General features: G+C 45.2%; 1 protein-coding gene across 1 annotated transcript; it reads right to left on the bottom strand.

Annotated features, from left to right (window-relative positions):
• Window positions 1-3674: 3674 nt before the first annotated feature.
• frmpd3 (FERM and PDZ domain containing 3) lies at window positions 3675-24805 on the bottom strand. Its single transcript, XM_076292862.1, has 15 exons — window positions 24765-24805; window positions 23359-23513; window positions 22908-23010; window positions 22417-22462; window positions 21821-21925; window positions 16365-16472; window positions 14311-14442; window positions 13336-13455; window positions 12501-12637; window positions 12078-12204; window positions 10746-10835; window positions 9660-9839; window positions 9149-9284; window positions 7012-8064; window positions 3675-6475 (listed from the first exon to the last, which is right to left on the bottom strand). Exons 1-15 carry the CDS (start codon window positions 24803-24805, stop codon window positions 3675-3677), a joined length of 5334 nt encoding a protein of 1777 aa, XP_076148977.1.
• Between the last annotated feature and the right edge of the window lie 554 nt (window positions 24806-25359).

The raw sequence follows: 25359 nt of genomic DNA, 5'->3' as shown, positions 1-25359 counted from the left end.
ATTTTTAAAAGCTCTATAACACAATCAGTGTTCACTTAGATGGCCAGAGGTTTTATCCTTTGTTTTGATCAATAAATGGTAGACAGTAGAGAAGAGGACTCCGTCTAGGTCTGAGTTGGCCCAAACCATTACGGAACAACCAATTTTTGTAATGGCAAAGTAATTTAAAGCCTTAATGGTGACAGTACTGGCCATATTACAATCTCTGTGTGTCTCTGATCTTAATTTTTAATGACATTGGCTGGCTGTAGAAACAAACATTTATTTTGTACATTTTGCAGGGCTAGACCAACACCATGGTGAGCCCAACCCTGAATCAACTTTAATCTTGTAAAGAAGGGCAAGGGATCCTTTTATACGCCAACAGTTTCAAATGGCGCCTCTATTATTCCGCAGACTGTTATTGTCTTCATTATGCTGAGGGTAATCGCCTAGCCAGGAGTCATTCGGACTTCCTCACACAGGCAATTTTCTCTGAGAGCTTTACTGCTCTCTGCACTTGCAGGGGTCGCCGAGCTTTGTTCAGACTTCAGCATTGACGTACAAACTTGAGGAAGCACTAGCTAGAAGCTAGAAAATCAATGAGGCTCCACCAGTGTGGAATGGCCCCTCTACTTACTGTCCACATTGGACACAAAGAGCTCTTGTGTTCCTAAACAAAACCTTTGCTAATTTCCTTCCTTACTCTCTTCTCATTGTAGGCTTGAGTTGCGCTGTGAGATTCCATGCTTCCTGCGTTAGGATGATCCCCAAGGAAGACAGTCTCGTTCTATTATCACTCTGCAAGTTCTACGTCTGATAGAGTTCAGGCGGGAAGTTTTTGAAGTCAGAGTGACAAGAGGATCGCAAAGGATTACCAGGTAAATTCCAGGTAAATAGCTAAATTCCTCTCACATTAGAAAAAGGAAGAACACTTTGTAGACTGTTGGGAAACATTTTTAGATTTGGAATGCCTGCATTGATGCCTGTAATTTCTTTCTGTACATGGACAGCAGATATGTATAGAGGTGTTCATGTGCACATAGAATATCTTCAATGTCAGCCATGTTTGATTAGGTGTAATTAACAAATGCATGTGACTTTTTAGCATGTGAACTTGGTGTGCGTGCGTGTGTATGTGTGTGTGAGAGAGAGAGAGAGACAGATGTGTGTGTGTGTATGTGTGTGTGTGTGTGTGTGCGAGAAGCCCCCCCCCCGTCTCAATTAAGCGGCCGTAAGTGCACCGGACCGGGGATGGCATAACTTCAGTACTTTATTGCTTTTAAACATGACGTTGCACACAGGACTACAGTGGAGACAAAGTCATAGACATTGAATCAAATGAAAGTTTAAACAATGTAAATACAGAAACAATGGATTAGATTGTGAAAGATCCACACTGATGAACACAGACAAATCCACAGTATTGTTAATGTCATAAACAAAGGAAAAACTGGACTGAAGAGAAAAAACATAATGTAAATATATTATAAAAATAAACATGTCCCATGCTTTCATAGATATTGTTATATATTCGTTAAAATATATTTTTTTCACTGTTTATCTCTATGATAAATTACTACTATAAATAAGATACAGACGTGATATCTGATTTACAAAACTGTGAAGAATTTGGACAAATCTTCACACTGTTTGGGTTGAATATTTTAAAAGTTTTGTTTACATCTTCACAAATGTCCCGGGTTATGTTACAACTATTTACACGTTTAATTGGAATACACTCAAAGTGGAGAGATTCCTCTGCAATAGAACAAGCAGAGACTTATCCCTCTTCCACCTTTTGTGTGTATGTGTGTGTCTGTGTGTATTCAGCCTTCAAAGAGAATACACATACCAGGATGAGTGGGCACCATATTCTCTGGTTTGTACACATCCAAAAATAGAGGATAACAGAAAGAGGACATGCAAGACAATATTACAATGAGAACAAATAAACATGGAAGGATGAGTTTCGGTGATCTTTCACCAGGGAGCAACATAGACAGGTGATTAGCAACCCAATTCAGGCCAGCGAGCAACTGGTCGTGGTTCAGAAATGTTTGATCAGGAGTCAAAGAAAGTTTTCAGACAGAAAACAAGTGCTGGGTTTATTAAAATACATAGAAAACTACTCTTTTGTATGTTTTTTGATACAACCTGAAATGCAAGATGTAAAACAGTATAGAAATGGGTAAACAATGTGGTGTCTTCAATGTGGTGTCAACAAGGTGTCTTCTAACTTTTCTTTCTTTTTGGGGTTGGAATCTTCCAATTATGTATGTAGTAACACTCTGTGTAAATGTTATATATAATGTGTGTAATATACTGTATATTTTGGGAATCTAGAGTAAATCAATATGTTTGTATTGACCTATGATCAGTCTAAGGATATAAATTAATGTGGAATTATTATCACAATGCATTACACATCAAGGTGAGAAGGTATCAAATGGAATCTGAATTATTTCCTTTCCTTTTTTTTAATTGAGCAGGCTTTGGAAATCACAAAGCTTACTCTCACATCCTATTCACTTTTTTGTTAAAACAAAAAAACAAAACAAAAAACTTCTTTACAACACTATGTGAGACTCAAAAAACACTTGATATATCATTACTTTTAAACATCTTTATGACAAAGTGAAAACAATACCATGATTTAGTGAAATAGAGAGCTTCACATCTTTAATCCAAGTAACTGAATCTTTGCTGTGTCTGGTAAAGTTGGGTTTCGGCTACATTGCCCCACTCTGAGCAGTCTTTCCTTACCTGTGTGTGTGTGTGCACATGTGTGCGTGCGTGTGTGTGTGTGTGTATGTGTGCACATTTTATGGCCTTGGAGTGTCAGGAAACTCAGCTTCAGACATGATGGTTTTTGCTCAGATACTCCCCCTTTGCTGTGAATGATTCTGCTCTTGCAGCAGAGTGCTCTTTTGTGGTATCACATCAGTAAGCAGTGATTTTAAAAGTAACAATCGTACAAACACGTCACCAAAGAATCAATATTTGGCACTACCTAATCCACATAATGCACTATCTGACAGTCTCTGCAGTGATTCTGTTTAGGGTACATCGTAGGAGTAAATTCATTTTAATTCATTATAAAGTCTTGAATACTATAATTTTATCATGAAAATGACAATGATCTCCTGTCCTCCCATAAATAATCTTTTCTCTTGCCTTCAAAAATAAATAAAATTAATTAATAATAAATTAATCAATTAATTACATACATTTAAATACAGTAAGTACAAAACCCTCTGTTTGCTAGCCCCTTGAAGCAAGTGTTGAAATGCAATCATTAGCCCTGTTTATCATCCAGTGGTGAGGGAGATAAAATAAGAAAGTTAGAGACAGAACTGTTCCCCGAACTGGATACACAGGACAGGATACACAGGACAGGATACACAGGTGTCCCTCGGTAGGAAACAACATGGAGGAGATGGGGTGGGGTGGGGAGGGGGGGAGGCAACTGTGCTGGACACCCCCCTGTAAACATAGTGTGGAGCAGTTTAATGAGAATGAATCTGCACTTTATCCTACTATGTCCTGTAAAAACAAATGTAAACAATAACTGAGATATGACCCGGTGAGCTCCCCCAGCAGCGGCGATAGCCACTTTGTGGGTTCTCAGATCCCTGTCCTTAAGGACTCCCTTTGTGTGGAGGGGATGTGGGGGATGTTCATGTTCATGGGCTTCACTTGGTGGGCAAGGTTTTGATGGAGCGCGGGAGGGAGCCTGCGTTCGTGGCAGCAGGCGCTTGCGGGCTGGCACTCTTGTTGGGGAGGCTGCTGGAGTGTCCCATGGCCTCCTCGGCTGCCCGGAGGAGCAGCGTGTAGTTGACCGCCACCTCCTCCACTTTCCGCAGCAGCTGCAGCCGCTGGGTCTCGGAGCGTATGCCGTGCACCAGCCGGATGAACGTCTGCGTCAGGTTGCACAGCACCTGGAAGCTGGCGGTGACGGCGCTGAGCATGCGCGTGGGGCTCTTCTCCACGCTCGCCACGCGCCGGCACGACGCGCGGAACTCCTTGAAGCGCACGGCCAGCTCTTGCTTGTACTCCGCCAGCCGGGCAGCGGGCATGCGGGGCTCGGCCTCTATCTGGGGGCTGTTGGCGCACTGCCGGAGGATGGCCAGCAGCTCGTTGGCATCCAGTTGCGCAATGAGGAAGCCGTCGGGCAGGCAGAACGTCTTGTCCTGCAGGGACTGCACTCGTGCCAAGCTGGCTTCCAGACTGCTGCAGGCACGCAGGTCGATCTCCTGTGTCTGGGGCTCCTCTTCCTCCTCCTCCTCCTCCTCCTCTTCCTCTCCGCTACAGTCCTCTGCGTCGAGCACCTGTAAGGTTTTGCTGACCACCGGCATGGTGCGGGAGTCCAGTTGCATGCCGGGCAGGACTTGCAGAGGGACAGAGTACGAGAGCTCGTCCTTCTCACTGCTCGAGTCGGCAGCCTCACACTTGCGGTAGCAGAAGCAGAATGAGCAGCACTTCTCCCGGTCGTCACTGCTGCCTTCACTGGGTATTGCCAACAGCACCTCGCTGGTCCCCTCCCGGGTCTCACGCACAATCTCCTCTCCCTGGATAAAGAAGACGCCTTTCTTTTTCGTCTCACTACCTTGAGTGTGAATGGGCTCTACTGGGGTCGGTAGTCTGAGTCCTGTTGCCCTGACTCTTTCCATCTCTTTCTCCAAGCTTTTGGCCTTGGTGGATTTCACCTCAGCATAGAGAGGTGTGCTGTCACTGTTGTTGTCCAGCTCGCCAATGCTGTACCTTCGCTGGAGTTTCTGGTATTGCGGCGCCCCCATACACTCAGGGCGGGCAGTGCAGGTGGGCAAACAGGAAACAGGCGTGTCTCGAAGTTCTCGAGACTCCAGGCTGGTGGAGCGGATTCTGGTGGTCTTGATCTCTAGCGTCTGAGGTCTCCGCGGTGCGCCTTGGCTATGGGGAGCCTTGGGAATGGCAGGGGGTGTTTTGGAAATCGGCCTCTCTCTCCCACCACGGGGCTCCATGGAGGACCCCACAGGCGTGTCGGGTAGCCTCATCCCACGACATATCCGCTTGCAGTCGCAGCTGCGCCTCTGCTCCCGAGAGATGCCCGGGACCTTCTGCACGGGACTCGTGCGCAGCTGGCAGGCACACGGAGTGCCTCCAGGGACGGGCGAGGACCCCTGGGGCAAAAACTCGCCCTGCGACGTCTTGGGCTTGAGGAGCTCCTCCAGGAACTCGAGCTCGTACTGCCGCACCTTCTGCAGCTGCGCCCGCCGCTCGTCCGTCTCGCGGCGCAGACGCGCCGGGAAAGTGGCCGAGATCAGGTTCCTGAAGCTCTGGAACGGTGCGCTGCGCTGGGACTTGCTCCTACTGCTGCTTTGCTTTTTGCGCTCAGCCCCGGGGATGGTTGCACCCTTTTCCCCGCAGGTAGTTATGTGTGTTGTTTCCACCAGGACAGGTAAGGAGGATTTGGCAAGACTTTTCTGTTGCTCTGGGAGGACTTTGCTCTCAGATTTGTCGTCAGGTGTCTCTTTGCGTTCCGTTTTCACTGGAATGTGAGGAGAATATTTAGGTGGCGGGTGCATACTAGGCTTGGCTAAACTAGGATCTGATGTCCGCACTGTGTTCTCTTTGCAGCTTGCCAGTTGCAGTCCCTTGGCACGAAGTCTTTCATCATCAGTGGGTGAGGAGGAGTGGAACACCACCACCTTTTGGGTCTGGGGGTCCTTCAGTCTCAATTGGGGCCCTGGCTCAGGCCTCACTGGGCATGTGCAGAAGAGGTCGTCAACTGGCAGCAGGCCCTTAAAGCTTGAAGGCTTGATGGTCTCACTAGAGGCAGTCTCGGCATCTTGGCACATTTCCGTGGGACTAAGCTTGGCAGAAGCGATTCTATCTACAGGCAAAAGGATGGGTAAGGCTTTGTTGGTCACCTCTGGACTCACCTGTCCAGAAATTTTCCCTTTGATGCTCTCCGAAGTGTTAGGACTCAGTTTACCCTCTGATACTTTCTGAATTTTCCCACCAGTGGACACATCCACCTGTTCAACAACTTTCTTTTGCTGGGAGGCCAGAGGAGAGGGGGATTCAGTCGTGCTTGACTTCACAGGCTCTGGCTTTGCAGGCTTTCCTGTATCCGCCTCAGTCTGTGGATGATCTTGGATTTTGCTCTGCTCGCCCGGAGGACAGGGAGACCCTGGTCCTTGACTGGGGCTGACCTTCAAGGGCACAGTTTTGCTCAGGATCACCTGTTTCGGTGGGCAGCCGCCACGGATCTGTGTCATGGAAAAGGCCCCGCTACCCAGAGTCTGGGCAGTGCAGCCAGGGATGGCCAGTGGGAAGTCTCTGCGGCTGAAGATGCGCTCCTTGTTGATGTGGTGGGCCAGCAGGTAAGCTTGGTTCTGATGCTGTTTCATGGCAGACACCATTTCAGACACATCCGTCAGCTCAGAGGAGTTGGTCTCATGCCCAGAGTCGAGTGATGACTCGGGGGTGATCGCTGCCAGCACTATTAACCCTGTGAGGGACAGAACACAGAACAAATCAGGGTCACGAAAAATGCATAAAAATAAACTATGCACAAATAAATAGACTACCTAAGCCATAAAAGAAGTCATTATCCCATAACTGATAACGAGGCATCAACCACATGCATATTTAACAGATGGAGAGTTGTTCTCACACAGTGGTATTTTACATTTAGATAGCAGACAAATTCTAAACACCTGACCTGTCTATTGCGCGTAATGATGTCACGTTTTAGGAGAAAACGGTAATTACAATATTGCTGCTTAATATGAGCAATTTACATTTTCAACTCATTGCAAAGCAGCAGCATATAATGAGGCATTTGCTAAGGATCCTGTCGAGAACCAGACTAAATGGTCTCTCGGCCTGAATACTAAAAAGGCTTAAATCTGTTTGGCCCTCATATGGGGTACAAGTAATCACCATTTTAACCTCAATAAATAGGCAGTCAAGCAAGGAAATACTAAATATAGAGACATTAGAGACAGAGGAGACTGTGTTTCTGAGAAGCAGTGAGAGGTCCACCTGCGGTTTGAGGGGTTTGCTGGTGGTGGTGGTGGTGGTGGTGGGGATAGTCCTCAGAGGCTGCCAGGGCCTCCAGGGCTTGCAGGGTGGAGACTAACGCATCATCCAGCTCCTGGGCATGGTCCCGCACTGTCCTGGTGGCCACGTTATCAATCAGAGTCACTGGGACTTCCTGCGGAGTCGCTCCCACTGTTCCCGCGGTGACAGCAGCTGTTGCTGCTACTGCTGAAGCCTCTGCCACTACTGCTGCTGATGTGGTTGTTGTCATAGTTGCCGTGGCAGCTGTTGCTTTTGCGGTGCCCTCCGCTTTGGCAGTAGCCTTGCGGTTTTTATTCGGGTCATCCTCGTCGGAGCTGTTATCCCGAAACCCCGGGGGAGGAGCGGCAATGGCCGGAGGCGGAGGCTGCAGTTTTCCGACAGCGTCCTCTTCCATCTCCTCGTCGTCATCGCTGCCGGGCAGGGGCAGGGCCATGAGGTCCACAACATCTGCGTCTCGTGAGGCACAGGCGCTGGAGCACTGCTTCCCGGAGCTCCCACTGCTTCGACTGTCCTCCACCATCAGACCCTCAGCCTTGAGCCTGGCCTTACAGGAGTCGCAGAAGAAACGTCCAGAACGGTGCGGGCGCTCCAAGGTCTTCGCCCGGCTCCTGAAGCCCGCGCCTCCGCCACTGCCCCCCCCCTCCTCTTCTCTCTCCGCGGGACTGTCCGGGCGAGCGATGATGGCCTCGGTGCTCTTGAGCGTGGGGTCGGACTTGGTGCGGCAGCGGCTCTGCGAGACGAGGTTCTGGTTAATGTCCAGCTGCTCCTCGGCCTGCTGCTGCAACTCCCGAAGCTGCTGCTGTTCCCGCAGGTGGATGTGGCAGAGGCCCAGGTGTTGCGATGATGGCGGGGGGAGCTGCGAGGCTGAGCCGGAGGACGCCTTCTGGGACGGCTCTCGGGACAGCCCTTCCCTCTCTTCGCCTCGCCGGCTACTCCCTCCTCCTCCGCCACCGCCACCGCTGCTTGAACCCGTTGCACCCGAGGGCCTTGAGTGAGCATGGGCACTTCTGTAATCTAAGGGCAAAATCATCAGAGGAGTTGACAGGTGGAACAACCCTCAGATTTTAGTTGGATGGAGCGTCCTGATGATGAGAGGCGACAGCAGAATGGATGTTGTTTTGGAGTCGTATGAAAGGGGTGGGTGTTTTTTTTTTTTTTTGCTTGTTTTGCTCTGAGATGAAAACTTGGTCACCCCCGAGGGAACACATGGCAAGCGGTGATATCTATGAGTCTCCCTCACAGGACTGATCACAGCAATATGGGGACAGAGAGAGGAGCTGGGACATCCAACAGAATGACTGAGCATTACACGTTCTTTTGATGAAAAAGAGAGAGAGAGAGAGCAGGCGGGACCGACAAATCCTGAATGTGACTTTTTTTATGTGGAGAACAGAAACAAGAAAAATGAACCCCCAATCCAATGGGACAGAACCAAGATGGAGATGAGAGAAATCGAGAAGCGGGTGGCAATGTGAATGAGATCCCCAAGGAGTCAATGGAGCTGGTCCAAGCAAATGGAGGAAGCTGATGACACTCCAGGCAATTTTGAGAGAAATGTTGAAATGCGAGTCACCCCTTTGTGCTATTTTGTGTTTCCTCAGATTGCATTTTGCTCAAACTTAAGTCTCACTGATGGAAACCAGTTTACACAAAGACCTTGACCTTGAGCCTCAGTGTATATACAAGCACATGAGAATGCCCTGTCAAGTCAAATAATATATGTTGTAAAATTCTACAACATACTCATGTGGAAAAGCATGTTAGGTGTCAGTTGTTAGTTATGTCAGTTGAACATAAGATTAAATGCACATTAAATGCCACTGATGACACAAAGTGATGACATTTTCAAACCATCCAGCCATCTTTGACAATGATATTTTAAAAGCACCTGAGGGACCAAATGCTTTTTGTATTAACGACAGGTAATCCATAGACGAGTGAGATGGAAAGACATGAGTGTTTTAGTTCAAGTTTACAGCATTATGCTTCACACACTGTATAGAAAAGGCATACAATACATAATCAAAGTACTGTTTCACATAGGGTTTTTTTTAGACCTGCTAACCACACAAAACCAAGGGGGTGACAACTAACATACCTGCCTTGATCATATGAGACTGACCAGGTGTCCGGTAGTAGACAGTCCGTTTGGGGTCCACATAGAGCTTGTAGTAGCCGGAGATCAGACAGGCAAAATTCGAGGCATCAGGCCACTCCATCAGCAACACCAGTGGCTAGGAGGAAGTGGCAAAGGGAAGGACACGTTCTATGAGGTCATAATGTGTTGTTTGAAGCAGTCTGTGGAAAGCTGATATCCATTCTAATTCCTCTGTATTTGGTTCAATTTAGCACAAAATGTGTGTATCTATCTCCTGCAGTTTAAATGGATGATGATTTGCTTTCGCTAGGGGGAAGGATAAGCACAAATTCAAGCTCAATGTCGTCTAGAGGATAATTTCTTAGTACTATTGCACTGCACGTCAGAGAGAGGTTTATGTGTCCTCTTTTCCTACCATGAGGGCACTAATCTCTGTAGAGTTGCTATGTTAGGAGTCAATTTACATGACTGTGTCAAATTCCCTTAAAATCGAGAGTAATTGATGTCTCACCTTCGCTTCCAGAATGGTGACCTCCACTCTTGCCACTCCCTGGTGCTCCCGAAACAACTGGACTTTTGCCACCCGGCTGAACTCTGCCAGGACTGTGGTCAGGTTGTTCTTCAGGTCAATTACGTGGCTGATCCCGTGCCGCGGCCCCACTAACAGAGTTGTGGCCGAGTGCTTCTCGTCCTGCAAAAGCAAAATGCAAATAATGCCGCTAAGAAAAACAGCACTTTGAAAGGTCAGTAACCTTGACTATATCCTTCCTCTGATTTCTGCCCAAGGAATTATGTTTTATTATTATTATTATTATTATTATTATTATTATTATTATTTTAGACAGACATCAAGGGTGATTTCATATCAGATCTCAACGATCTTCACTGTATGACTCATTTGCTGTAGGGATGTAGCCTTGGGGTGATTTATAGGGGGGTTGTGGGGGTTTGATTCCTCATTTAAAACTTTGATCCTCTCAAACTTTTAGAACTGTGTTGCATAGCCTTTCTGTGTAATCTATTCTATTCTATCAATCTATCTATCTATCTAACAAAACTATAAACAAAAAATGACATTTCCAGTACATATTTTGCACTCTTTGTGTAGCTTGACTTAGAACCTTGTGAAAAACCTCAACCTATGGACCCTTTCAACAATAAAAACAAAAACAATGCTTGAACGTTCTATTTGGGCCCCAATCTACTTCCTATGCATTAAGATAACATATGGAATGTTAAAACGGAAGTCTTGTGGGGCCAACTATGATGCTGATAATGGAACTCTCTTGAAAGGGATCTACAGCCTAAATGTCAGAACTCTACATGGCTTTGCACATACCCCAGAGTTAGATAAAAAAGATACATACCGGTATCTTTCTGTTCTCTGTGTGTGCAATAACCCAGTCTGACACCGTTACCCTAGCTATAGGCTAACTGGTCTAACCACTTCTAGGCTAACGATAAGCTAGGCTAACGATATCGGGTGCCAAATCCAAACCCACTTTACGCCATGGTATGCTTCTGATCAGACACCTAAGGCCTGTATATACGTGACCATCGGAGAGCAACCTGGGGAGGGTTTTATGAGTCACATTACCAGGCCAACCGTGTGGAAAAGCAGGCCTCCGAAAGGTGGAAGGTCGTTCAGGACGCGCATGTACTGAAGCTTGCCCTGGAGCGGGGGAACCTAGGTGAGAGGAACAGAAATGACATGGTGGAGACGGAAGGATGGAGGGAGAGGAAGAGGAGGTGGAGGTGGTGTGAGGGGGTTGAGAGGACATTTCACAAGAGAGCTCACACCAGCACGGGGTGCTGTTACCTAAGTCCATAAACCATAAAACACAAATATTTAAAGTTATTACAACATCTTTAATTTGACTATATTACTCTAATTATACTAGTCATTAAAATTACACACAGTGGAAGTAGCCATACATCTCTACATTTAAGTAACATGCTATTATGTCTTCATTAAATTAATTCTGAGTTTGTCATAAAGTAATGGTAAAAAAAGTTGCCGTAATCAACATAGTATAAGTAACACAGAAAGATGTAGAAAAATGTCTCATGCCACCCAATGCAATGGGGAAATAATGATCACTGACCACTGACATAAATATCCTGCCAACAAAAATCAATTTCAATCAGAGGGAACAAAAATAATAATGACTAACATTTTCCCTCATTAAGACTCATTGTCCAGTCAAAGGTTAGCACCACCCTCACAATCAAAGCAACTGAAGCTTGTAGCTTCATCAATATCCAAAATGTCCTCCTCTTCCTGTGGTTTTTGCTCATGAGTAATTAGACATGTTTCAAATTACGGGCCCTCGTAATTTGTTGTGTGTCATTAATCACAAAACCAACATTTCTCCCTCTAGGCAGTCACAAGCCCTCATTCATTTTAAATAATTTTCTTTTGTTTTGGTCTTGGATGATTCATTGCATAGGGATGACTCCTGCTAATGACATTTTTTAGTTCTTGCATGTAGCCTCAGTGATTCCCCTGCCTGCTAGTTTAGTTCTTGCATGTAGCCTCAGTGATTCCCCTGCCTGCTAGTTTAGTTCTTGCATGTAGCCTCAGTGATTCCCCTGCATGCTGGTTTCACCTCTCTAATTAGAGACCAAGGTTAGCAAACTCTCCACTTCTAAGGCGATAAGACCAACCACACTCGCTAATTGCCAGAACTGGCATGGTTGAAAAAAAATAAAATAATAATAATAAAAAAAAACAGTTTGTGGCTTGCTTGCCAAGGCATGTTTGTTGATGGATAGTTAATTTTCTTTTTCCCTGTTTAACGCTTCCTTAATTGATTTCACATTCACTCCCTAACACCTTTTTTTGATGTGGGGATGTGAGCAATCAAAATATTGTCTCTCGCGCAGTATGGCTGATAACAACTCTCGTTTGGTTGCCCTGGGAACCCACCTTATTACCAGCTGGGGGAGGATGCTGATAGGTCTTCAGGAGCTGGGAAAGAGTCTTGCAGACGTTCTTCTCCTTGACTGTGGGGAGGAGGGTGAGAGGGAGGAAGGGCTCAAGACCCCATTCTTTTCTGCAGAGAGAAGCCAAACCAAAACAGTCTCCTTCAATTTTGGCTTTTATGAGGATACTTCTTTTTCAGTACTGGTGTGTATGCAAATAGCAGTCTGAAGAATACAAGTTTGTTGCTCCAGTTTGAATGGTGGATGGATTATGCAGTTTTTTGGGAAACAGTTTCTCCAAATTGTCACATATTCAGTTTGTCTGCTCCTTGTACTCCAGTTGTGCGCAAAATATGTGCAAACACCCACAACCACTGTTGTATAAAAAATACTGCATGGGTACTCGGAAAGATGGATATGTACATACTCAACATGTTTGAGGGAGATCTTCTGATTGGGCCTCGCTATGGAAACGGTGATGAAAATGTGGAGGGCCGCCAGTCTCAGTGTGACCTCCGACTTCCAGTCCGTGCCAAAGCGCTCTTTGATGACGTCATTGCGACTCTGTCGAGACAAGAGAGGACATAATGTGAAGCCTTACTCAATGTGCTGTGCCATTAGCAACAGCCATGATGGCAGTCTTAACAGGAAAGATGTTAAGCATTCACAAGTCTTCAAAAAAATATGTTCATTAATGTTGGAGTTAGATCAACTGAGTGCTTCTTTTGAGAAGGGATAAGCCTTAAACATTTAATCTTAGAGTGGAGTAAATACAAATATAAACACATATATTGAGTCCTCTTCACATCGTCAACTGATACTGTAGCACAGCACAAAGCCTTCTTTGCTTACAACTTTGATGTGAACTGACAACTGAAATAATTTTTGTAGGACATTAGTTTGTGTTATTATTACCCTTTTAAAATGCCAACATGTCATGATGACAGGCTTTATCCACTAAGTGTGTTTGTGGTACACCAGATTGGCATTACACTGCCTAGTCAAGCCTGTAAGTAATGCCCCATAAAGACACCCTTGAAATATGCCACACCATCAGTGTTTATGTCGCTCTGACAACTAGATGGCCAGTGCCACAGATATGTCAGATAACTCGGCGCCATCTATAAGGCATTCAGCACATCACACATTTTTGTTGTCAATCCTACTCCCCCCTCCTTCTGGTGTGAATGAATCTCCTTCAGCTGAGCTTCCTTTTATGTGCAGTAAGGTGTGATGGCGCACTGGCTTGCCGGCGAGAGTACCTGTATATAGAGGTACTCAAACGCAGCAGGATCTCTCCTCAGCAAGTCTGCAGGGTCTTTCGGAAAGAAACAGATCCGGAAAAGACACCTCATCCCCTGGAAGTAGGTCCTGTGCACAACCTGTGGGAACAACAAAGGCAGAGTTAGCGGTAGCATCAGCAGACAGGTCAGGTATCTGTTGCCTTGGTGACCTGGAATTACTGGAATCATACTGCCTTGTTCATTCGCCTGTCTGAGATTTCAGACAACAGAATTTTAGTGGTAATGCTGGGTTACCCTAATTATCTTTTCTCGAACTATAAAGGAGCATCATCACTGCAAACATGCATTTATGCAATTACGCCATAACATGGGAAAGGGTTAATAGCAGTCTTATACAGACTATAATTATACCATTACATGTTCTTTTCACTGGCAAATTATGCTCTCTGAATCTGGCATTTGTATGTCCTTTATGCTATAGAAAATGTACGTAGCTACATCCAATCAGTAGGGGAGTAATGACAGGATTCATCTTGCCCTGCAGTCACGCTGTCAATGATGTGGAGGCTTACGGCCTCCAGCCCTGTAATTGTGCCCCTGACCTCCCAAGCTAGCCACATACAGGTTTATTTCTCTCGGCCGTAAATTGGATCAATGCTTCACACACAGCAGGGCGTCCAGTCTCCGAATATTAAATCAATCCGCAGACATTTGCTTCAGGGGTTTCAGCTGGCTGACCACAGGTTTCTATACGGCGATCTTTCATATGGTGAAGGGGCGATGATGGAAAGGGGGAGAGGAGCAAGTGAGGAGAGGGACGATGTGTTGAAAGTGGACATTCAGATAGCAGATATGAAAGGCAGGTAGGGAATGAGGAGAAATGATAGGACAGAGCTAAACTTGTCAACGAGATTTATTCATTCCAGTGAAGCATCATTTGAGAGAGAGAGAGAGATGACGGGGAGACGGGAAGATAAGAAGGTGGTTTCCTACGTGAGACAGAGGCTGATGCTCCTGTAGCAGATGCAGTCTCTGGTTCTGGTCCAATCCTCCGGACTCCAGAACCAGCGCGAAATGCTCGATGTAGCGCAGAGACAGGCGGTCCTGCAGGGACGATATCACATCCTGCGCCAGGAAGCAAACCACAAAAAAATACAAATGAGATACACTTCGGCTTGTTTTAGCTCATAATTCCCTCCTTCATTCAAAATTTTAAAAAAAAAACACCCTAGACGCCATGTCGGTCTCTGTATCGACCATGTCAGGCAGATGCCAGTATTTTCCTGTTTGTAAGGTGCAGATGTTGGCTGCATTCTAGCATGTCCTGAATGCGCTGCAGTCACACAGAGCAAACAGGGCTGACATTTACTTTCATCCTGTGTAGTGTGGAGATCAATGAGATTAATGAATGGTAACTACTCCAGCTCTCAGCCTCTAGGGGGCGCCCCCAGCCTCCTGGCCACAGCCCAGGTAAAGGTCGACAAATGTTAATAAAGACTGTGTCGCGTAAACCCACACACCCACAAGGAGAAGACACGTGCCTTAGCCGAGGGAAGCGTGTTGGCTGAAGCCACACATCATGAAAGTGTTGCCTAGTGGCGAAGCCTCGCGTGGGGTCTTGTCAATATGCATTGACCTGCATCTAGTTTTATTTGATCAGCACAAATCCCTTGGTAGGGAGGTGAAAATGCTAGAACGGAAATGGAATTCCCTCAGAAGCAGGGCAGCTCGCGAGGAGCAAGCTACGCGCCTGTTGTCTCCCATCTGACATTTGGATACAGATAAATATTGACCAAAGATTTAAAAATGACGGAAACGCCATCTCGTACACATGCTGTTATGTAAAGATTATGGAGAAAAGAAATATTAATCTGTTCACCACACGAGCAAGGCAAGACACACAAACACACATACACATACTGTGTGCGCTAACAGGTCAATGTACGCATGATAAATAGCCTCACTAATAGACTGATTTGTATTTGATTACAGCTGTTGTTCATGGGTGTATCAGACAACATCCTGATTAATTCAGGCATGACGGGATTACTGATGGCATCCTCCCCCCCCACAGCCATAAAGGTGACCCTCCTAACATTGCTGAGTCTACAAACCCAACGTCCTCAAAGTCATTCTCCCACATCCACGCTCGAGGTACCACTTTCATTGAGACTAGAGAAAGCATCCCTGCATCTGCGTTGCGCTACACCATGCTTAGCCTTCTATGTATGGCATCCTACAGATTTGCATTTTAGTCCTTTTTTTATTTAAATGTAGTCATATTTAATCAAGTTGACATGAAGCTAGGGCTTTCTTTCCATTACAGTACCAGAGGAGAGGGAACATTTCTCTTTTTTAATCAAATGATGTCACCTAATGAGCACTCTGGCATATATGCCTGCATCGTCCACGTGCGTAGGGCACGGCCACAGGATACTAATGGACACTGCACACTGACACGATGCCACAGGGGGAACAAGATCTGTATCTTTTTTAAATGTAAAGGTAAATTGCTTTGCTTAACGGATCTGCATAGAGAACCGCTTTAGTGGCACCCAAAGAAAATAGCTCCTTGTGCCAAGTTAGGATTTTTCTTACAAAAGTAATATCTCACTTTCATCATAAAAAAAGATACATATTCTGCTGTGTCCAGTATCAGATATTAGGTTTCAGTATTACTTTGGGGGAGATTGTTCCAGGCGGTTGAAAGGATATTTTGAGTAATAATAATGTGATGACATATCAGGTGTGTCCGTTAGGTAATTTCATTTTGTCCGTTCTTTTGATAACACTTTTGGGATGCAATTGCCCCTAAAGGTTTTAAATTTACATTCATACTGTATATTACGTTCTGACCCAACAAAGTGTTGTTCTGAAACTTTCTGAGTTTTATCCAGTTCACAAGATATGTCTCAATTCTAAGTTCATGTGGAACAGAACCAGGTTCTTGATCCAGTCACAGAGCGGAGCACACACACACACACACACACACACACACACACACACACACACACACACACACACACACACGGCACACGTTACCTTACCCTAACCGTGGTCCGGCTGTCAAATGTAAACGACTTGATTTGTCCATTCTCCAGGAACACCTTCAGCACATTTGGTATGAGGAGTAAAGAATCGTCTTTGAGCATTGTCTGAATGAGAGGACATTGGACAGCAGAAAAGAAGAGAGGAAGAGAGAGAGGGGGGTGGGTTCAGGAAGGAGAGAAAAAGCAGACCAGTTACCGAAGTCTGGGAACAGAGCTAGAGACATATGAGGAAGTACTCCAAAGGTCAACAAAGAAAACCTGATCAGTTCCAAGAAGTAAGGGAGAGAGAAAGAGAGAGAGAAAAAAGCGGGAGCGAGAGAACTAGAGGGCCGTAGAGGTCTATAATTGGATGGAGAAGAACGTAAAGAGACAAGCACAGCCAATCACATCTCGGTTCAAAGGCTAAGCTTTGTTACCGTACAGTACATGGCTGGAGAGAGGGGCCCAATACCTTAATTGCACCATTGTGGTCTGACGGGGGACAAAACTGCTTTAGGAGTCGACAGGAGTGCATTGTGCAGTGATCAAAAGAGAGAGCTTATTCAAGCCCGCTACAGAGCTTTGCTTTAATATGTATGCGGCATGATTACAACGCCACGGCTGCAGTCACCGCCAGCGCTGCTGCATTCATCCCAAGCCCATGAGAGTTGTGTAACTATAAATGAGAAGAAAAAAAGCTCCTGACTCAAGGTTATCTCTTACACTGCTCTTCCACCCCCTCCCTCTCTCCTGCCCCCCCCCCCTCTCTCTCTCTTTTTCTCTCCACCTATATTGCTCCATTCTAAAGGTTGCACTCACATGAAGTTTCAGAAAGGGTAGTGAGAGCACGCCACCTACCCATGATGTTACATGAAGGGAATATTGCAGAGTTAGCCTTACAACAGATTTTAGCAATTGCACTAAAGAAAAAAAAAGAAAAAATCCCAGGGGTTATTTGACTTTGTCCCTGTATTAGGAGAATCCTGCCATGGATGTCAGTTAGAACCATGCAGTTAGTAGACAATCCAAAATGGCTCCAGATAACTGGTTCTAGAACTTTTTTTGCTGTTGTGACAGGAAACTGAAACACCTCAGCTTCTTGAACCACAAGGCAGTCAATGGTGATCAACAAAGTTCTCTCTAATAGGGACAAAATAATACCCCTTTTCTAAAGAGAGGAATAAGAGTACATTTAGCATATTTAGCATAGCAGCTAATGGGAGAGTCGCGAATTACATGCAGTTATTTTGGCTGCACTTTACTTTAGGCCATCCTGAGCACAGTTACAGGACCTCAGCATAAGCCCTTTCTAACAACTGGCATAAGCACACAAGCATTTATAAAGTCTAATTCCGACTGATTTTAGCAGTCATAAAACCTGCTTTTGACAATATTGATGTCAAATGGACATGCATCTGTTTCAAGTGGCGTCTATTTCATGTTTTTGTTTCTAGCATAGCATCCTTCAACTGTTGACTTTTGCATTTCAGCTAAATGTTAATGAAGTGACACATCACTTGAGGCAAGTGGGAAAATGGAAGCAATGCATTTGACAAAAGCAGTGCTTAAAACGTCAGATACCAGTTGGAATTGGCCTATTTAAATGTTTTATTTTGCTTGCGTCAGTTGTCATGAAGAGCTTACACAGACGTCTTGAAAATGTACATAAAACAACCCTAAAGTAAAATTTTGTCGTTTTAAATATACTCAAAGTAATATGTCATTTCCTGAACTTTGAACAATCTCTTGTAATCTTCTCATTCAACATTGCAGAAAGCAAACACAGTAAGCAAATTGCTTCCTATTCCATCAAGAGGACCAGAGCTCAAAAACATCTTCTGCAAACATAGATACTCTTTCCAATAAATGCCTCCCTCTTTCTCTCTGAAATCACGAATCGGCCTCCTTCTAACACTGTGCGATGATGCTGGTAATTAGCCCTCTCAACCCTTGACAGTGTGAAGATTAGCATGAAACACACAGACACAGGCCTCATTAACAGCACTTCAGCCAAACACATTATTTACACACGCTGATGAAAGAAACAATCTTAGAAAATCTCCGTCATCCAATGTAATCCCTACTAACTACTCCTTGGAACTTAACAGACCATAAGAGACAACCCCTTTTGCTTATTATGTGCTTACAAGGTAGCCATTCTTCCCCTTAAAGGTTGTAGAGTTAAGCAATCAGCTTGTCTGAAAATCTAAATCAACTAACATTCACCACAACCTATAGCCGTGAATATGGTGTTTATTCACACATAATTACTGCAGCATTTAACTGAGGCTGTCTGGATTGGCAGACGGACGAGGTGGAGGTTTTTGAGTCGACTCTATTGCCTTCTCTGCGCCAGGCAATCTCAGTCAATTGGCTGCATGTTGCATCTGAAAGGGCACAAACACTCTTTGGCACCCAAGTCGTGTACGCCACAGAAAGAGCATAACCATATCCCATTCAAAGGTGTCACTCAAGTCTGGCCTCAGCGTCCATGGCGCTCTGTCAAAAAAAATAAATACAAAATAACCCTTCAATAATGACTATGGCTGCCACACCTGCTAAACGGAGACAGTGAAAGGTTGAGTTTAGCATAACACAGTGCCATCGGCCTGTCGGGGAGACGCAGGGCGGGGGTGGGCGGAGCGGGCAGGGAGCAGTGGGGATCAGTGACAAGAGGCAAGTTGAAGGGTAAACTACGGTTCAATTCCCAATCAGAGATCATCGTGTCTGCTGTGAACTGGGCTTGAGAATAGCATGGTGGACAAAACAGTGAGTAAGGTCTCAAGATAGATAGATAGATAGATAGATAGATAGATACTTTATTGATCCCCAAGGGGAAATTCAAACACAGGAAGTGATGCCCTGCTGGAGTAATCGATACAGACCAGCTTTCTGGAATGCTGGCCCTCTCAATCACTGGTATGTCAACACAGAGGAATGTATAGGTCATGCTAGGCATGCTAGGCACACGAAATACAGCACGGACCTGCATAATGTTGTTTTTCACACATCTGTGCAGGTTTTTTTGCTGGTTTCTATGCCAAATCTGGCATGGTATTGCTGGTCATGGTGGTCTACAGCATAAAACCAACACAGCTGAAAGCAGGCCAGCCAACATGCCAGCATTGTAAAGGGAAAAAATTGTTTACACCTGCAACACGCTAATTGCCAGTTTTCCAAAAAAATAAAATAAACAAGTTCTCTGGTGTTTTTTGCTCCTGCCTCTCGCCACTGGCTGATTTCAGTCCCTTGGAGAAATTCAGGCCCCAGGTCTACGTATGCATGTATGTAGACGTATATGACGAGCACCTCCTGTCTCTCTCTCTTTTTGCGTCGATGAGCAAGTCTGGTGATTTGGCCGGCAGCCAGAGCTTGCTGATCGCACGGGAGATGGAGTTTGGCATGACTGTAGGCAGCGCGGTGGTGGTAGTGGTGATAGTAGAAGTGGTGGTGGTGGCGGTGGTATTTGGTCTTTACCGATTTGCGGCCTCTAGGCCTGACCAGCCAATCGCGTCCTTCCGGAGAACAGCACGCCCCTCCCATCACGTGGCCTTACTAAAGTGGAGAGGCGGCACCCAGAGCTCGTCGTTGCTTGTGTGGCCGGGAAGGTTGTAGGGGAAGTAGGTGGGGGAGGAGGAGGAGGGTGGGGGACTGTATGGATGGGAACACAAGCCAGGGAAGGAGACATTACCACGAGAGCCTCCATATCACCCAAGGCGAGGGTGCCGGCTAGCAGATTTAGCATTGATTTGAAAAAGGAAACATACTGCAAATGAATGGACTGCGGATAACAACAACATTGCAGCTCACTGAGGGAAAGCTGAGGTCCTGCAAGCAAGTGCAGCTGTGCTCCGATCCTCATGCCTGCTCATTCAAAATGGAGCGCTCCAACCAATCAGACGCTGGCTAGTCTAGTCAGCATCTCTCAGCTGTGGGGATCCAATCAAATGGAAAACTCGCCATCTCCGGAACTCCATCTGAATTGAAAGAGGTTCTTTGAGGATTATCCATCTTTCTCATAAAGCTTCACATCACATAATTTAGCCCCAAACTAAACTACTCTCAGATTCTATTTTTTTGCTAACCAAATAGCAATTTCCCATTCAATTTATTCAATTCAAGTTCATAAAGGTGCCAGTGCACTGTCTCCTGTACAGTTGCTTTACAGATCCCCTACATTTAGACACATATCAATTCTCCTCACATCCCAGGGATTTGGACTAAGAGCAAGCGAGACGAGCTCTTGAGGCTCGCTAAACTAGAGTAAGATCATCTCCAATGCCTTTCACTTTAGTGTGACCGACACAAGTAAGTCTGCGTTCACCTGGGGCTCCGAGACTTGATACGAGGATAGGAGCGCATCGGCGGGGTGGAAAACAAGAGAGAATAATGGAAGGAAATCGAAGTGGAATTTGAAATTGATTTTAAAGATGGATTTGCTTTGGATTGGCTGGGGATTGAGTGTGTGTGTGTGTGTGTGTGTGTGTGTGTGTGTGTGTGTGTGTGTGTGTGTGTGTGTGCGTGTATTTGTGCACAGGTGGGGTTGTCTCAAATATATTTTATTTAATATAAAATATTTAATATAATATTATTTGACACACTTCTGTAGGCTATAGCCAGAATAAGCATTAAGACTATGGCTACGGATTGAAAAGCAGTCATTTCCAATCCATTGCCAGCTGATTCTTCTGCTTGGCATTGCTAAGTCTGGTTATAACGTCACCATACAGACAATGTAACCTAAAAACAATAGTTATATTATGGGTACACCCAGAGCCATATAAAGGTACCTTTATATGGCTCTGGGTACACCTATATTTAGGCTACATAGCCTAGGCATGTCCACTCAGACAGAGCGACAGAGTATCTTTTTTCCCAGCCGACCGTCTCTGTAGTGTCCTGCACTGACAACATTGAGGCTACATAACAAATGCTAGGTTTTTCTAACTTCCGTGCTTGATTTCCAGTGCATTTGCTTTGCTTGTGAATGAAGTTGTAGGACTACTTCCTTAGTCCAATGTGATTGTTGAACGATCCTGGCCAGAAATTAATATAGGTGAAAGTTTCCGTGTCATTTCATACCTCTAGTCTCATCGATACAGCTGTCAGGACGTCATTGCCTTAACTGAGCTGTTAGATATATAGAACATCTACTTCCGTGTAGTAGGCTACAACATGGTCTGATTCTACATAGGCTACATATCTACATATAGAATACTTTTATAATCACGGGGCAACGTAACAATGCATTCTGAAGCCCTATTTCTTTTCTCCCACGCCGTTGTGCACCGAGGGAGGGGTGCGCTTTCTCCCCCGAGATACTCAGAAAATTTGTCCTCCGATAATAAACTTGTACTCGTAACGAAAGGCAATTGAAAATGCAGTGGGGTAAAGAGTAGATTACTTGCTCAAAGTGTGTGTGTGTGTGTGTGTGTATGTGTGTGTGTGTGTGTGTAGCAGACAGGAAGACATACTGAGTCTGGGTCGCTGATTGACACTTGCTCAGAAAAGCGCACTTTTGGGGGGTTGGTTCGCAGGCGTGCTTTCTTGGCTGCACTTATGAAGGCAGATTTAGGAGACTACAAAGAGAGAGGGAGAGAGAACAGAGCAAAAACACATTTCATTTCATTTGCTTTTTTAAAAATGAAAAAGGACGTTTAGAAGATTTGGAGTACACAGATGCATTGAACAAACTCAATTTTTTTTAAAGCCATTTCTACAGTAAACTCACTCTAATAAAAGGGATTGGGAAACTATTATTTTTATTGGATGACTCAATTGAGAATATTAAACAAAACATTCAGTATTCTGCAAGGCTTAGTGCACAAACTACACAATTACCACACAGCTGGCCCAGTGTACCAGCAGTATTTGTATATGCATTAACTAGACTCTGAAGTCACTTAGCTGAGTCATGTTTAGCATATGAAGCCATTTTAGCTGAGTCATGTTTCGCTGTTTAGCCTAAACCTTAGTGCAGGTGGTGAATAGCTACAGCTATGTATACTGCTTAGTACAAAGCCTACTGCATGTAAACAATGGTTACACTTTCCAGATGTCCACTTCTTACCTGCTGAGGCTGGATAACCGTGAGCACTATAGAGTCTTTACACCGTCTGGAGGAGAAGAGGAGACAGAGACAGGTGTGTGTGTGTGTGTGTGTGTGTGTGTGTGTGTGTGTGTGTGTGTGTTTGAGTGTTGTAGTGAGTGAGTGGACTTAAAACTCGCTGCACACACACCCCAAAATTAAGAAAACACACAGTTCCCCATACATGGGATCGCCATCAGCGTTTTAGAGCAGTCTGTTTTTATTCACTCATTACCAATTCAAGACTCAGACATCAACAAAACAGGGGAGACACCCTCAGTGCTGTCTGGAGGAAGGCGTGCTTACTTGACTTATGGTCATTGGGTATGGAGTATGGAAGGAAGATGGACTGCCCCTGGGCATGATGTTTGGCTATGTGCCCATCCCACAGACCCCATCCTCTGCCCTACTCGCCCTCACCCACTCCCTTCCCTCACCCACTCCCTTCCCTCAGTGGCAGTAAAGGATGTTACCTTACAAGGTCTATGACTCTTTCCCTGGCAGCGTCGTGAACCGGCTCGCCGTTGATGGCCAAGATCTGATCCCCCGGTAGGAGTTTTCCGTCTGAAGGGCCGTCTGGGGAGGAAGGGGGTATGCACACACATACGAGACACACACACACACACACACACACACACACACACACACACACACACACACACACACACACACACACACACGTGTACAGTTGGGTGTAACGACAACAGTGATGCATACACACTCGACCAATCCTACACACACACACATATATAGGTTGCAAACCTTTATAAACACCCATTAAAATTACATTTAAAGAAAATATTAAAAATTCTACTCTCGCTCTTATACACACACGCGCGCGCACACACACACACACACACACACACACACACACACACACACACACACACACACACACACACACACACACACACACACACACACCTGCTGAGACGGAGCGTACAACGACGGGTCGTTCGCTGCCTGCGATGAAGCCGAAACCGTGTGTGTGGTGACGCTGAACGTAGACCTGTCGAGCTGAGCCGGCTGTCAGGCTAGCGCTGTTCACTCCATCACGGCTCTCCTCTAACATCGCAGGGCTGACGCACACACACACACACACACACACACACATACATTAAATGCCCAACACAAATGCACACACACACACATTAAATACCCAACACAAATGCGTGCACACACACACACACACACATTAAATGCCCAACACAAATGCACACACACACACATTAAATACCCAACACAAATGCGTGCACACACACACACACACACACATTAAATACCCAACACAAATGCACACACACACATTAAATACCCAAGACAAATGCACACACACACACACATATATTAAATACCCAACACATATGCACAAACACACACACACACACACACACACACATATTAAATACCCAACACATATGCACATGCACACACACACACACAAACACATTAAATACCCAACATATGCACACACAAACACACACATTACATACCAAACACACACACACACACACACACGTACAAATCAAATATTCAAATATACTTATGCACGCGCACACATGCATACATGACCTCAGACACAGGAATGCATACACATGCCTACCCAGAAATAATCTTATTTCTCCTTGAATTTACAGAATCAATAATGCTCAATCCTGTTAAGCCTACTGTAAAAAAGAGACTTTTCTGGAAGAGAAAATAATTCACAGTGACTACACCAGCTCTGATTAAACCACTGATTTAACCAGTGATTCACCAGTGATCAGCTAGTTTGTCATGTCTATCAGCGTTATGCGTGTGTGAGTGCAAGCGAGCGAGCGAGCGTGCCTGCGTGTGTGATCTTGATGAAGTAAGATAGTTCCTGTCACATTATGGTGTGTGTGTGCGTGATAGTGATGAAGTAAGATAGTTACCTACCACATTCTGGTGTGTGTGTGTGTGTGTGTGCGTATGCGTGATAGTGATGAAGTAAAATAGTTACTTGTCACATTTTGGTGTGTGTGTGTGATAGTGATGAAGTAAGATAGATAGTTACCTGTCACATTCTTGGTGTGTGTGTGTGTGTGTGTGTGTGTGTGTGTGTGTGTGTGTGTGTGTGTGTGTGTGTGTGTGTGTGTGTGTGTGTGTGTGTGTGTGTTGTCACATTCTGGTGTGTGTGTGTATGTGTGATAGTGATGAAGTAAGATAGTTACTTGTCACATTCTGGTGTGTGTGTGTGTGTGTGTGCATGCACATGCAATAGTGATGAAGTAAGATAGTTACTTGTCACATTCTGGTGTGTGTGTGGGTGTGTGTGTGTGTGATAGTGATGAAGTAAGATAGATAGTTACCTGTCACATTCTGGTGTGTGTCCATCCTGGACCTTGGCCATCCCCTGAGAGGAGAAGGGAGGATGGGGAGCAGGCTCAGGTTAAGCTCCGCTGCCTGTAGCGCACTCATTCACCTGCAGAAGGCAACCAGCAGGGAGAGAGAGAGAGGGGGGGATAGAAAACCACAAAAAAAGGAGGGGAAGATAGGGGGAGAGAGATTTTAGAAGGTTTAATTAGGTGTGAAAACAGCCTTTTATCTCATGAAGGTAGAGCACACACTGTGTGTGTGTGTGTGTGTGTGTGTGTGTGTGTGTGTGTGTGTGTGTGTGTGCGTGCGTGTGTGTGTGTTGTAAGTTTAAGTTTAAGAATAAAGATGAAATAGCATTCTGTCTTCTGATGACTTGATGCTACAGCTGTTTACATGAGAAGAAAGTTAGTCACTTGTTCAGTATAAAAAACAAGCACATCTGTCACCTGGACATTGTTCACATTTAGTCATGGTTCTCATAGGGAAACGCACGTGCAGACTAACTCACTTCTCACTGCTAAACAGCTGTAGCATCAAGTCATCAGACAGACACGCATGCTATTTCATATTCTAAACTACAAACAGACA

Source organism: Alosa pseudoharengus, unplaced genomic scaffold (genome assembly GCF_046254945.1).
Source record: "Alosa pseudoharengus isolate Yale_2024_CS ecotype anadromous, Long Island Sound unplaced genomic scaffold, YU_APseudo_1.1 YU_APseudo_1.1_scf_19, whole genome shotgun sequence".
In the NCBI taxonomy this organism is placed as follows: domain Eukaryota; kingdom Metazoa; phylum Chordata; class Actinopteri; order Clupeiformes; family Clupeidae; genus Alosa; species Alosa pseudoharengus.
The sequence above is the reverse complement of the archived record's forward strand: the minus strand, read 5'-3'. Positions and strand labels throughout refer to the sequence as shown.